Raw genomic sequence first — 13,648 nt, forward strand, 5'->3', positions numbered from 1 at the left:
AGGGTCCCAAGGCTTTGGGCCGTCCTCAACAGCTTTCCCAGGCCACAAGCAGGGAGCTGGAAGAGGGCATCTAAGACTAGACTTGGCACCTATATGGGATCCTGGAGCGTACAAGGTCAGGACTTTAGCTGCTAGGCTACTGCGCCGGACCCAACAACTTTTTTTTTTAAGAGCCCAAGGCCTAATATTTAAAGAAGTAAAAGTAATTCAGTCAAGAACACTGCAGTCTGTTAAAACTATGAAATCTGGGTAATAAATGAAAAATTAGAAGAATCCAGTAGACACTGGGCTGTCATTCTCCAAGATCTATGTTGCAGAACTTCTATGGGAAGACTGAGAACATGAAAGATGCTAGCTTAGCATGCAGGGACTATGCAGGGTTTCACAGTATTACAGTAAATAGAGCCTGATTAAAAAAAACACACACACACAAAGGATACTGGTAGGGAAAAGAGGCAACTAATTAGTTACCCAAACTTTTTTTAAATAACTAACATCAGCATCGGGCATCCCCAGTTTGTGTATTTGCTGTGTTTCATGCCAGATTCAGATCCATTTTCCTAGTTCTATTATACTCTGAGCTTGACCACAGGCTCATTGCTGAGCAGACAGCCCCTGTGGCAGAGGTGGTAATATAAGACATTCTATTTGTTCCCTGACATTTACCAGCCTTCTAATAGGGACCCAGGACCACAGGACTGGTTTGGGGCAAGAAAATGCAAGTGGATGTGAAATGTGTCACTCCTGGTCTGAGGCAATGAAGAGTCTGTAGGACATTGTCCAACCTCTCATTTTCTGCTACAGTGGCAGCTGAAATGTCAGTCAGCCCAGAGGCTTGAGTTAACTGGGTTAGAGCAGATCCCCTTCCATTCTCATATCCTGCTCCTCTGCAAGAGATGTGTCGTGCAAGCAACACTCAACTCTTGCTGTCTCAAACCTCTGACACATTGGGACTGTGACTTGAGCATAACTGTATCCCTAGGGAACAGAAACCCCTCCTGTGTGCACAGGCCTCATGGCACAATCGTAGCTGTTAAAAAAAAAAACCCTGCAAGTTACACCCAGGCTCCTCTGAGCCGCCTCGATGGGACAGAAGATCACACATCAGTCAGCAAGCAAAGTTTGAACTTTCAAGCAAATACACAACAGTGAGCCACGCAATTCAGCAAACACGGCTGCTTTCTACTACACAAAAAACAGGAAATAATTAAATTTCTTATAGATATTTCTTTATTATATTTTCCCACTTGAATATTTAGAGAATAATTTAAATGTAATGCATACTGACAGCAAACACAGTATCAAATATGAGCGCTTTTTTTTTTAATATTTCTTTTCTCACCCTTTATTCCGTTAGGAAAAAATATTTAGATGACCTCAAAGAAACAATTATTATGCTAATCACAGTATGCAGCAACACATACAAGCCCAGACTCAATAGAAAAGAAAGCAACAAAGAAGTGAAAAAGTCTTTCTCCTCAAATCACTTTAATTCATTTTTCCACAGCCATATAAATTTAAAGTATGAAACAACAATAATACAGCTATAGAATCTAGGTTCTCTTTCAAAGCAGCGGCATATAAAACATAGAAAAGCTAAAACCTCAGCACAAGCTTCAAAAAAACAAGGACTGAGCAGATTTGGATGAAGACATGAAATGCACAAAATACAGTACACAAAAATACTACAATGCATAAAATATAAAGCTACACATTTCAGGTAGAAAGCATTGTAAAATATATAAAATATGCAAGAAATCAAAACCAAAGAGATTTTTTCTCAGAGTACCATAAATACACTGGAACTGGCAATTAGCATTTGAAGATGGGAACAAGAAAATAGCAGTTTCCCACTTAAAACTTTATTTCTAGGCTTTAGGATTTCACCTTCTTGACATCCTTCTTTCCAGAGCTCTCAGTAGCTGACTCTGCTTTTCTTTTCTGTGACTAAAATGGAAACAGATTTAATGTTCTGCTCCAATATGCACATTTTTAAATGGCCCAACAATGTTAAATCTAGGATGTAAATGCATCAAAAAAATTTTAACATGAATATTCACTTCAGTGTTATACTCACAGTTAATGTTCTATATAGTCCCACAAACTATATAACCCAATGTAAAATAACCTTCAAAGATGTTTCTTTTTACAAAAAGACATAAAATAGCCATCAAAAATAGTCATCAAGTATCTACTTACACATGGTATTATAAATGTACTCTTATCGTAAAGAACTGATTAATACTCAAAGTTTTCCAGGCAAAATTTCACTATGTGTATCATCTTATAAAAATTTCCAGCAGGTTTTAACATACCATATTTCATATCTTCTACGATGCACATTTCTGTCACATGTTCACATCTCTGAAATCAGGATGTATCTCACAAGTGATGACAAATTATTTTTCGGCAGCATTTTTTTCTTGGTGGTATATAAAATAATGCTGTCTTACAAGGGAAGGCATCTTAGATTTGATGAAATATGGTAGTTTACTTAATGATACCCAAAGAGTAGGATCTAATAAAGAGTATTTTAAATCATTCCCATAGCAAAGCAATATTTCGGGATTAAAACCAAATTATCTAATAGTTCAACAGTTTCTGCTCTAAGTTCTCATTTGTACACTTGGTTCTACAAAGAGCAGAAAATGTGTCTGAGCAAATCAGAACTTCCAATTTCTACTTCGCCCCATGCCATCCCATCTTACCCTTCTCCTGCCCTCATCACAGTCTCCATTCAAAGGATTCAATTTGCATTGTATTTCTGCCTAGATCCATGAGGAAATATTTTAACTACTAAGCCCCACTGCTAGGGAATTGTTAATCATATTCTATAAACAAATAGGGAACATATGGTTGTTTTGTGATTCTTTTTCTGTCCAAAACAAATTAGTGTTTCAAAGAACCAGTTTTTGTAATAGGTATCACTATGACATTAAACATAGCATAGGCATTTTAATTATGTAAAAAAAAATGAGATCTACCTAAAAGTTAGGAAAATGCTGAAAATTTTACCATTGGAGTTTTAGTTGCCCGTTTCTTCTTTTCTGCCCTCTCTCTTTCCTCAATCTCCATGTTTTCTTTCTCAATCAATGAAATCAGAGTGTTGCAGCGTCTCTGGAATTCCTGAAAGCAACAATAAAACTTTCTCACTCTCATAGTCCAGTCAAATCCTTTAAACAGATGACAATTCTCTGTATCATTTCTGTGACGTGGAATTTCCAGAACTGGTATGTTTGAAAACAACATTCATTCAGCATATTAAAGATTCCACCAAAAATAAGAGGCGAGGCAAATGCCATTCAACAGGATTAAGCAAACTGTGCTACATCCACATCACAGCATACTACTCAGCATCAGGAGGGAAAGGACAACTGACACATACAAGGGATGGGCTTTAAGGTAATATGCTGAGTGAAAAAAGGCAGTCTGAGGGCCCGGCGCGATAGCATAGTAGTTAAGATCCTCGCCTTGCACGCCTGGGATCCCGTATGAGTGGCAGGATCCCATATGGGCACCAGTTCTAATCCTGCCTCCCATTCAGTTCCCTGTTTGCGACCTGGGAAAGCAGTCGAGGATGGCCAAAAGCCTTGGGACCCTAAAAATGCTTGGGAGACCTGGAGGAAGTTCCTGGCTCCTGGCTTCGGATCGGCGCAGCTCCAGCTGTTTCACTCACTTGGGGAGAGAATCATTGGATGAAGATCTTCCTCTCTGTCTCTCTTTTTCTCTGTATATCTGACTTTGTAATAAAAATAAACAAATCTTTAAAGAAAAGGCAATCTGCTGCAGAAACAAAAAGATAGACCCACATCTCTCACCATACACTAAGATCGAATCTAAATGGATAAAAGGCCTAAACCTACATCCAGAAACCTTCAAACTTTTGGAAGAAAATGTTGGAAACACACTGCAACACTTAGGCGTAGGCCCTGACTTCCTAAAAAGGACTCCAAAAGCACTAGAAATCGAGACTAAAATAAACAATTGGGACCTCATCAAACTAAGAAGCTTGTGTACAGCTAGGGAAACAATCAACAAAGTAAAAAAACAACCTGCAGAATGGGAGAAGATCTTTGTACACTACATAGGAGATAGAGGGCTGATCTCCAGAATATACAAAGATCTCCAGAGAAACCAAAACACCAGAACAAACAAACTGCTCAAGAAATGGGCACGGGAAATGGGCAGACATTTCACAAAAGAACAAACCTAAATGGCAAACAAGCATATGAAAAAATGCTCAAGTTCCCTGGCAATAAGAGAAATCCAAATGAAGACAACAATGAGGTACCACCTAACTCCAGTAAGGATGGCACACATACATAATACCACCAACAACACTTGCTGGCAAGGATGTGGGGAAAAGGGAACCCTTCTACACTGCTGGTGGGACTGCAGACTGGTACAGCCTCTATGGGAATCAGTATGGAGAATACTCAAACAACTGAAAATCAACATATCATATGATCCAGCAATAGCACTCCTAGGAATATATCTAAAACATCTCCTACACAAGAAACCAACATGCACGCCTATGTTCATAGCAGCACAATCTACAATCGCAAAAACCTGGAAGCAACCAAAATGCCCATCAACAGAAGACTGGATAAGAAAGCTATGGTTCATCTACTCTATGGAATACTACTCAGCTATTAAAAAAAATGAAATGCAGTTCTTTGTGGTCAAATGGGCCCGACTGGAATCCATTATGCTAAGAGAAATGAACCAATCCCAAAAGGTTAAATACCACATGTTTGCCTTAATCTGAGATGAAAAGATGACAACCTGGAAGATAATACCTGTATATTGTAATATTAGTGCAATCTCTAACAACCTGTATCCAATGCAATAAGATAATGCGATATAATCTATAAACCAACAATTAATGTCAGAATACTTAAGATCTACATCGAAAAACTGTAAAACCTACTATACCCTCAATACGCTATGTTAATCCGTAATTGGGAGGGAGTGCAGGGAAGTCTTTCGGGAACATAAAAAGAGTGAAGAAAAAGTACAATATAGCCTATCAAGATCAAATCTGGTAATTCATAGACAACAGACTCAAAGCGGCACTAAACAATAGTAAAACTACTATACCAATGCATGAGGGGGGAATCGGGTGTGATCCTGACAACCTCTTAACAGGAGGTCATGTGCGTGGAGCAGGGGGGCACTCCAGAGTGGAGCAGGTGGTAAGGAGGAAGCTTGGATCCCAACCATGAAGACTCCCAGACCTTCACCACAAACTATTAATACGAGCAACAAGGACTATATCCCAACTGCCAAGGAGGCCACAGGGAATTGGATGCCCTCGGAGGCTGAGTACTCTGAGGTCACCCACCCCCAACCGGAGCTTCCGCAGGGGATGGAAGAAGTCCAAACACTACCGTGCAGAAACCAACGTCATCAGAAAGACAACCAGAAGCCCTGAGCGGTCCGCAGAAACAGAAGAACAATAAACGTCCTTTGGGACCAGGGAGGAGAGCTTTCTCTGGTCCGAGCCTGGCTCCACCTCTGGACCCCCGCCCTCCCTCGCAATGACCATCGGGATCGCTCCGAAAACCCCTCATAGCAAACAAACAATCATACAAACTAAAAAACCCTAAAATAAATAGACAAACAACAAAAAGTAGAGCTTGGAATCTGACAGGAAAGAGCTGGAGTGGATTGGCTCATGCCTCGCTGGGTGGGACACAAAGATTACTCACTCCTCACCATGGTGTTAAGGATTTTCCTGCACACCCCCACCCCGCAAAAAAAAAAAAAAATGTTCTGCACCTTAATTGTCAACAAATGTCTTGTTAGAGTTACAAGCCAGTCTAGATTATCCTAAAATCTGCCAAGATCAGCAAAATTATACTTCAACACAACAAATGGCTAAACACTAAAATGAAATAGACACGAGACAGCTGAATGGTACCTTATAGCCATTTTAAGGTATATAGCAGCCGGTCCTGTATATAAACTAAAATTGAAATGTCAATGAGCTAATCATAGGATGTGATTAAGAATTTGCTTTTTTTTTTTTTAACATACTGGTTACTCAAAACCATGTCAATTCCATAATGTTGTAAGTTGCCATTGATGTTATGTTGGGGCTCTTAATTGATTGGGATGATATTCTGCCAGCTCTAGCTTCAGACAAGAAATGGTCTCCCCAAGAAACTGTTCAATTCATCTGGACAATAAGTTGCTGGACTCTATGCTTGGTATATGATTGCAAAGAAAGAATCTTGATTAAATTTGAACTGTAATACTGCAACAAGGTGGAGGAATCCACCATAGGGGAAGGGCATGGGGAGGGGTGGGGGAATTCCCAGAGCCTATGAAACTGTCACATAATGCAAAATAATTAATAAAAAAAAAAAGAAAAGAAAAGGCAATCTGAATCATACGATTCACTCATTTAGCACTTTCAAAATAAAATATTTATTATTTAAAAGAGTTATGAAGACAACTCAAAAGACACAGAGAGATCTACATGCTGGCTCACCTCCAAGACAGCCACAATGGCTGGGGCTGAGCCAAGCTAACATTCATAGAAATTTACTGATGGAAATAAATGTACACAAAGATTTACAAAAAATGTTTAGTATAGTGTAAGGGAGATATTGGGGGCTACCTAAATTTTGGTAATTTGAAGAGAATACGCAGATTTATATTAGGTAGGTATACACAGCAATAGAATACTGACAATAATGCCCATGGTTAACAGCAGCTAACTATCAGAGTGGGACCACTGATAACTTCTATTTTCTTCTTTATACAAGTACCAGCCTGTGTTTTCCAAATTGTCTGTAATAAACATTTAGGTCTTGAGCAATATGACAGTTTTGATAAAACAGCAATTGTTTTCCTAAATACTCATAATAGAGTTTTATTTTTCCAAATAAAATCCAGAAAAAAATGGCATGCAGTAGAGGAAACATTAACTACAGAAATCTAATCAACTATCCAAGCATTCTCTGCTTTAATTGGAGCTCTAAAAAAGGCAGACAACCAAAGAATCTAGCCAGAAAAAGCTCACTAATCAATTATTGCTTATCTATTAAAGTGATCTTGCATACAATTATCCAAGATTAAGTAATTTAGGAAGACTAACACTAGAATTTTCCTTACTTAACAAAACAATCACAATATTTTAATATGCAGACTAAATGCTCTTCATAGCTTCACTCAATAATCCACATACAAATTAAGCAGCATGTTATTTAATTTATCTATTACAGAAAGGGCTAAATTGACCCTGATGAGATTTGACCATTAGTTTTCTAGGGAGACTAGATAGAGTCTTCATGTGAAGCTTACTCTTGAATCATTAAACTATACCCTCTGGCTGTTATTATTCTCAATAAGTAATAGTTGCCTATGACTTACTTATCTTTAGATACATATTCCTGGTTTATATGCATGATTCAGGAGAAAAAGCTAATTCTTTGAGACAGTCTGTGTAGAGGGAAGTTACATGTCTCAAAATGATTATAAATAGACGATATCGGGAGTTCTTTTTTTCCTTTTAACCTGTCACTAAGTACTCCAGACACAGAAAAATAACCTAACCTCTAGAGAAAGGCATCAAGTAATGGATGAGTATGGATGTTACCTTTTCAGCACAGGTCTCTGTCACATTTTTAGGAAGACCAACTCCATTCTTTACCCTAACTAAACAGATGGTATCATAAAAAGAACACTATCTAAAATCAGAAATCAAAAGGGAAAAGGACAAGTTAACAAGACCATGACTTCTTTTAAACAGTGTTTTTGAAATTTTAATTAGCTTTTAACACGGATACAAGTATAAGAATATAACGATATTCCCTCCTTTCCTTCTTCCTCCTCTGGCTCCCTCCCATCCCCTCTTTCTTTTTCTTTAGTTTTTAAGATAACATTGTGTAAACTTACATTGCAGTATAAAAGGCTTAATGCTTCGCCAAGAGGTTTAACAAGCAAAAAGCAAATAGACCTTAGTTTAGTGGGAATACAGACAATAGCAACAGACAATAATTGAGGAGAAAATAGCCATTTCACACATCCCTCATACAAATAACCCGGTGACTATGAGAAAGCTCATGTCAAAAGAACTTTTCGCTTTCTACAATCTCTCTTTGCACAGTCTCTCAGATTCTTGTACCTCTCTACCTTCCTATTTTTCTGGGGTTAGAAGGAAAGGAAGGAAAGGTTCATAGGACATCAGCTTCCACAATTCTGTAGCTTAATTAGCTCTTTTTCGCCCCATTTCCCCACACTGGTTTCAAGAATGAGGTGGAAGGGGGAAAAATGGCACACAAGAGGAAAAGGGGGATGCAAAAATGAGAAGGAAAATAATAGGACAGTGATGAGTGTAAAGCTAGTCTTAAATGTCATAGGGAAAAGCCAGGCTGGGCTGATTATTCCTGCTGGTGCAAGCATAAATTAGAGCGGGTGAGGGATGTTTGGGCTTGGCCGCAGCATCAGCTGGCAGAAGCTGGCACTGGAGACTAATTCTGTCAAGTCAAATCACAGAACCACCTAAAGAGTGCATAAACCAGGACTGAGAGAGACCTGGGAGGGAAAAAGTGGGTTCCCCCTTCCTGGGTCACTAGTCCCACGGGAGGGCATGAAAACTAGGATGGGGGCTGGGATGGCTAGACAGAGAGGCACTCAACAACATCCGTCAGGGCTGGATGGTTGAGTTGGTTAGATGGAACTAAGCTTTAATACCCACTGACAAGTACAAGAGCCAAATTGGATGGGGGACAGACTGGTCTATGATGGACTGTGCCGGGCCCTGTGCTTGCTAGAACATACAAGAATCTGGTCTGGGAATACCTCAAGGTTTCTTTGGAGATCTCCCCAATCGAACTGCTGGACTCAGAACTCTAACCAAGAAAAGACAGAAGACAGAACAGGTCAATCATTCATCTCAGCTATATGTTGGCAGCAAAATATGGGGCAAACGGAGACTTTATGATGGACCATATCAATCAGTGGACGACCTCATTGAGCGAAACTGGCAGCGATTCATAACTGGAGAACTATTAAAACCACTTGAGCAAATATCTCAGAGCATGCCCCACATCCGGGACTTGGGGTGGGCGGGAAACCGGGTGGGGCTTCTCCCTCAATATCCCCCTTTACCTCAGATACATGATGGAAACAATATGGACATAATAGTATTACCCACTTCCCTATACCCCCTGAACCTTTTTTTTTTAACCGCAACTAACTATGTAAAGATTGTCAACAACAATACAATAAAATAAAATAAAAATAAAAAAAACTACTCTTAAATGTCAAGAGCTGTGACAACAGACCAAAATATCTTATTTGGTTCAGATGTGGGGGAAACATTAGAATGCTAAAAATTGAAGCAACTCTCTTCATTGCAGGACTTCTCAGAGCTTTTAGCACCCAAGGTGTGAAAACAAAGATTGAGCATCAGCAGATCCCAAATCTATTTGAATACAGAATTCTTCTGTATGTCTTCTGTTTACATATCCTGGCCAGTGGTTGGAGAAACAACTTTTAGGAATGTTGTACAGCATTAAGAGCGATGGATAGGGCCCAGCAGCATGGCTTAGCGGCTAAAGTCCTTGCCTTGAACGCCCCGGGATCCCATATGGGCCGCCAGTTCTAATCACGGCAGCTCCACTTCCCATCCAGCTCCCTGCTTGTGGCCTGGGAAAGCAGTCGAAGATGGCCCCAAAGCTTTGGGACCCTGCACCTGCGTGGGAGACCTGGAAGAGGTTCCAGGTTCCCGGCTTTGGATCGGCGCAGCACCGGCCGTTGCGCTCACTTGGGGAGTGAATCATCGGAAGGAAGATCTTCCTCTCTGTCTCTCCTCTCTGTATATCTGACTTTGTAATAAAAATAAATAAATCTTAAAAAAAAAAAAGGAGTGAACCTGCATTGGTGCGCCCAGCAGTAGAGGGCCGAGGCCCACAGGAATAAAAAACAAACAAACAAACAAACAAACAAAAAAAACAGAAAAAAACAAAAAACAGCGATGGATAAACCGAAGTTAGGATCAAAGTACTCAGAACTTACAAACTAACAAGGAACTAAGGCATTGTTCTTAATTCTGCCAAGCACAGGATCTCGTTGACACTTTTTTTAAAAGCAGGATGAGCAATATAATCAAAGGTGTATTTTGTACTCCAAAAGTTTCCCATAACAATTGATTCTCACTAGTGGGAATTCATGAAGTCATAGGCCCTAAGGATTAGAAAGGATTTGTAAGACTTATTTATTTTTGCTTGAATGGAAGGTTTACAGAGAAAGAGACAGAGAGGTCCTCCACCTGCTAGTTCACTCCCCAAATGGCTTCAATAGCCAGAGCTGAGCTGATCCAAAGCCAGAAGCCCATAGCCCTCCTCTGGGTCTCGCACATGCATACAGGAGTCCAGAGACTTGAGTCATCCTCCACTACTTTTCCAGTCCATTAGCAGGAAGCTGGATGGGGAGTGGAGCAGTTGCTACTTGAAGTAGCACCCATATGGGATGCTGGCACTTGTGGGTGGAGGATCATCCTGTTAGGCCACCATAGCAGTCCCTAGAAAGGACTTCTAAAAATCATTTAAGTTGATAGTTGAATCCCTTGATACTTAGTTGCCCAGCTTTGTCTGAATTCTTCCAGTCATTGAGTACTCACTATCTCCCAGAGCTGGCTAGCTATTCTACCCAGGGAAGGCTAACAAAGCTCTTTAATGCAAAGCTAAAGTTTGTTGCTTTACAGTTTTCAACAACTGGACCTAGGTCAAAGTTTCCCAGTCTTCGAGAACAATCTGCTTTCCTTTTCCATGTAATCATCCTCCTAAGGAATCTGCAAGGCAGCGGCCACATCTGTGCCACAATTACCTCTCATGCTTCATTCATACATCTCATAAAGGACTGTCATACACAAAGGTACTTCCAGAAGTATATGGAAAATAGAACTGAATGGTAAGTTTGCTAAAAAAAAGAAAAACTTTGATACCCAGGTATAATTGTTTTTCAGAAAACACATTTTCCATGAACTTTTTGGACACCCCCTCCTATCACACCCTTGGCTTCACAATTTCTTTCTTTCCACTTTCACTGTGCATTATTTTAAACCAGGAGTCAGTACATGTTTTCCAGTAAAGATGGCAGAAAGGTTTTGCCTCTGCAATTCACACAGGCTCTGCCACGGCCATTCAACTCTACCACAGCTGCATGAAAACAGGTACAGATGATCTGTAATTGCCAGTGTGGCTAAGGTCCTCATGGCCACTCAAACAACGACTGGAGAATTTTCACATCACAAAATAGTGTCTCTGCTTTGATTTGTTTTTTCCCAACTACTGAAAATATAAAACTCATTCTTGACTTGCTAGCCATGCAAAAATAGGTGGTAGGCCACAATTTGCCAACCCGTTTTCAACTACAGACTTGAGACTGAATTTCAACAAAATTGGTCAGCCTTGGTTTTTCCACACCATTTTAACTGCCTAGGATTTTATTCAAAGCAAGTACACACAATTCAACTTTTGGATACTAGGACATGTATCCCTACCCCCAATAAATGATGTAATGTTTTCAATGACTGGTGCTGCCCCTTAGCATGTGGTGAATATCAATCCTGCTGCCTACTAAGTTCAAATATCCTTTGCACTGATTCGCACTTGGCTTCAAAGCATCAATTCAAAAGGCACAGAAAGCATCAGCAGACTTGAAGTGACTTATTGAATCAGATTAAAGAGGCTCCACATTACATTTTCTATGTACTAAAATCCTAGACACTAAGCCTACCTAAGACTGAATGACGGAAGATCTGTGCCTGTTGTGGTGGGAAGTAGTTGAAAAAAGCACCTGAAAAGTAGCTGAAAGAGGCAGGGGAAAAGGAAAAAATAAAAGAATTATACTCCACATTTGTGCCTCTGGTAAAGTTCTGTTAAGATCAAAATTTTCTTCTACAGGTCTTACACAAAACGGGCATTTTTTCCAACTTTGCTTTTATATATTCCCTCTATTCTGCCTCCAAATGTCCTGCTTTTTCACTGACACTCCCACTCCCACAAACAAGCAGCAGAGTACACAGGCTCCTAGAGACGTCTAAATCCCTGGCTCACTAACAAATAGCAATGGAAGCCTGCATCAAAATCTCAGGACCCAAGCATTAGGGTAGTTAAATGTGAGTTAAAATTCAAATGAAAAAATGTGCTACGATTCTCAAACTAATGTCGAGTGTCATGATATTTTCACATGGCTACTCTCATGTGAGCACTGTTATTTGTCACATATTATGTCACACCTCCTCACAAAACAATGCATGCATATAAACACCTAAGATGAACTCCCATAAATGCATTAATTGTATGTCAAACTTGTAACAGTTCAGGGTCCTAAATCAACTGCTACAGCTCCATAATAAAGCTTATGAAATTTACAACTGGCTGTTTAAAGTGAACAATAAATGAAAGCTACAGGAATTGACAGCTCAAGACAGTCTATCATTAGAAAAAAGGTAAATTAAAAGAAAGGAAGTCCAGCACGTTTGTCCATTTCCTCAAAGTCTTTCCATATATGGTTCCAATTGCAGAGATCTGTAAGCTAGAAATAAAGTGAAATACAGAAGTTCCATACTCATTTATTCACTGAATAACTGGGTAAACTCCTGTGCTGGTCTCTTTAAGTATAACCAAGTAATTCACTTGCGGGTTGAGACAACAATGAGAACAAAATCATTCTATGTTCTCCCTGTTCCTATCTACATATGTTTCTACAACTACGCATGTCTCTCATGACGCCTCTGACCCAACCTTCAAGGCAAATATAAGCACTGCCTCCTCTGTATATACCTGTTCTAGGGCTTGTTCAAAACTAAGACAGGAAAGGGATTCTAGTCCTTTGAGTGCATGAGGAAGTAACAAACCCCATAAGAAAAATATAGCAGATTTTTAAATATTTTAATTCTAAAGAATCCCCAATATATTTCAACTTAACAATTTTACTAATAATGTATTATTCATATTTCTCATATTTTATTAAGAATGTAATAATCAGGGTGGCCATTCGACACAATCAAAATGCCATTTGGAGAGCTTGCATCTGGTGTGAGAGTGCCTGGTTCTGCTGCAGCTTCCTACTAATGTGAAAGCTAGGGAGGCAACAAAATAATGGCTCAAGCACTTGAGTTCCTGCCACCAGATGGGATCCTGCTTTGGCCTGGCCCAACCCTGACTATTGTGCCCATTTGAGGAGTGAACCAGCAGATGGAAAAGATCTTTCCTTTTCTTTCTTTCTTCCTTTCTTTCTCTCTCTCCCCCCCATCCCTTTCTCTCTCTCTCTCTCTTCCCCTCTACCATTCAAATGAAATAAAAATAATCATGAAAAACATGTAATACACTAAAATGTCAATATTACTGGTTACACACTATTAAATACCATCAAACACATAAAATCAAAACTCACGAGAAGCCTTTCCCTACGATGTTCCCTAGGCTTTACTAACACTGGGAGTATAAAACAAAACTTTTAGTTTGGCCTTCACTTTTCTAGAGTATCTCTAAAGAAAATTCTTTTCTGACTGAACAGATAATTTATAAAATACACTATGCTCAACCAAAACCTAATTAACATTTACTATTCACTGATAAACTGATAAAAAATGGAAGTTCATCAAAAACTACCACAGTATTTTTTTAAA

General features: G+C 39.4%; 1 protein-coding gene across 3 annotated transcripts in view; it reads right to left on the reverse strand.

Annotated features, from left to right (window-relative positions):
- Positions 1–1,461: 1,461 nt before the first annotated feature.
- The window catches only part of SMARCA1 (SWI/SNF related, matrix associated, actin dependent regulator of chromatin, subfamily a, member 1), an 87,866-nt gene continuing 75,679 nt past the window's right edge, over positions 1,462–13,648 (reverse strand). For 2 of the 3 annotated variants that reach the window (XM_004587679.4, XM_004587678.4), the window contains 2 exons: positions 3,016–3,126; positions 1,462–1,947 (listed from right to left, as the gene is read on the reverse strand). In XM_004587679.4, coding sequence (XP_004587736.2) covers positions 1,876–1,947; positions 3,016–3,126 — 183 coding nt within the window. In that variant the 3' untranslated portion in view covers positions 1,462–1,875. Of the gene's footprint in view, positions 1,948–2,984; positions 3,127–13,648 lie in introns of all 3 variants that reach the window. The other variant, XM_058658812.1, reaches the window with a different exon arrangement.

The sequence above is a fragment of the Ochotona princeps genome, chromosome X (assembly GCF_030435755.1).
Source record: "Ochotona princeps isolate mOchPri1 chromosome X, mOchPri1.hap1, whole genome shotgun sequence".
Taxonomy (NCBI): domain Eukaryota; kingdom Metazoa; phylum Chordata; class Mammalia; order Lagomorpha; family Ochotonidae; genus Ochotona; species Ochotona princeps.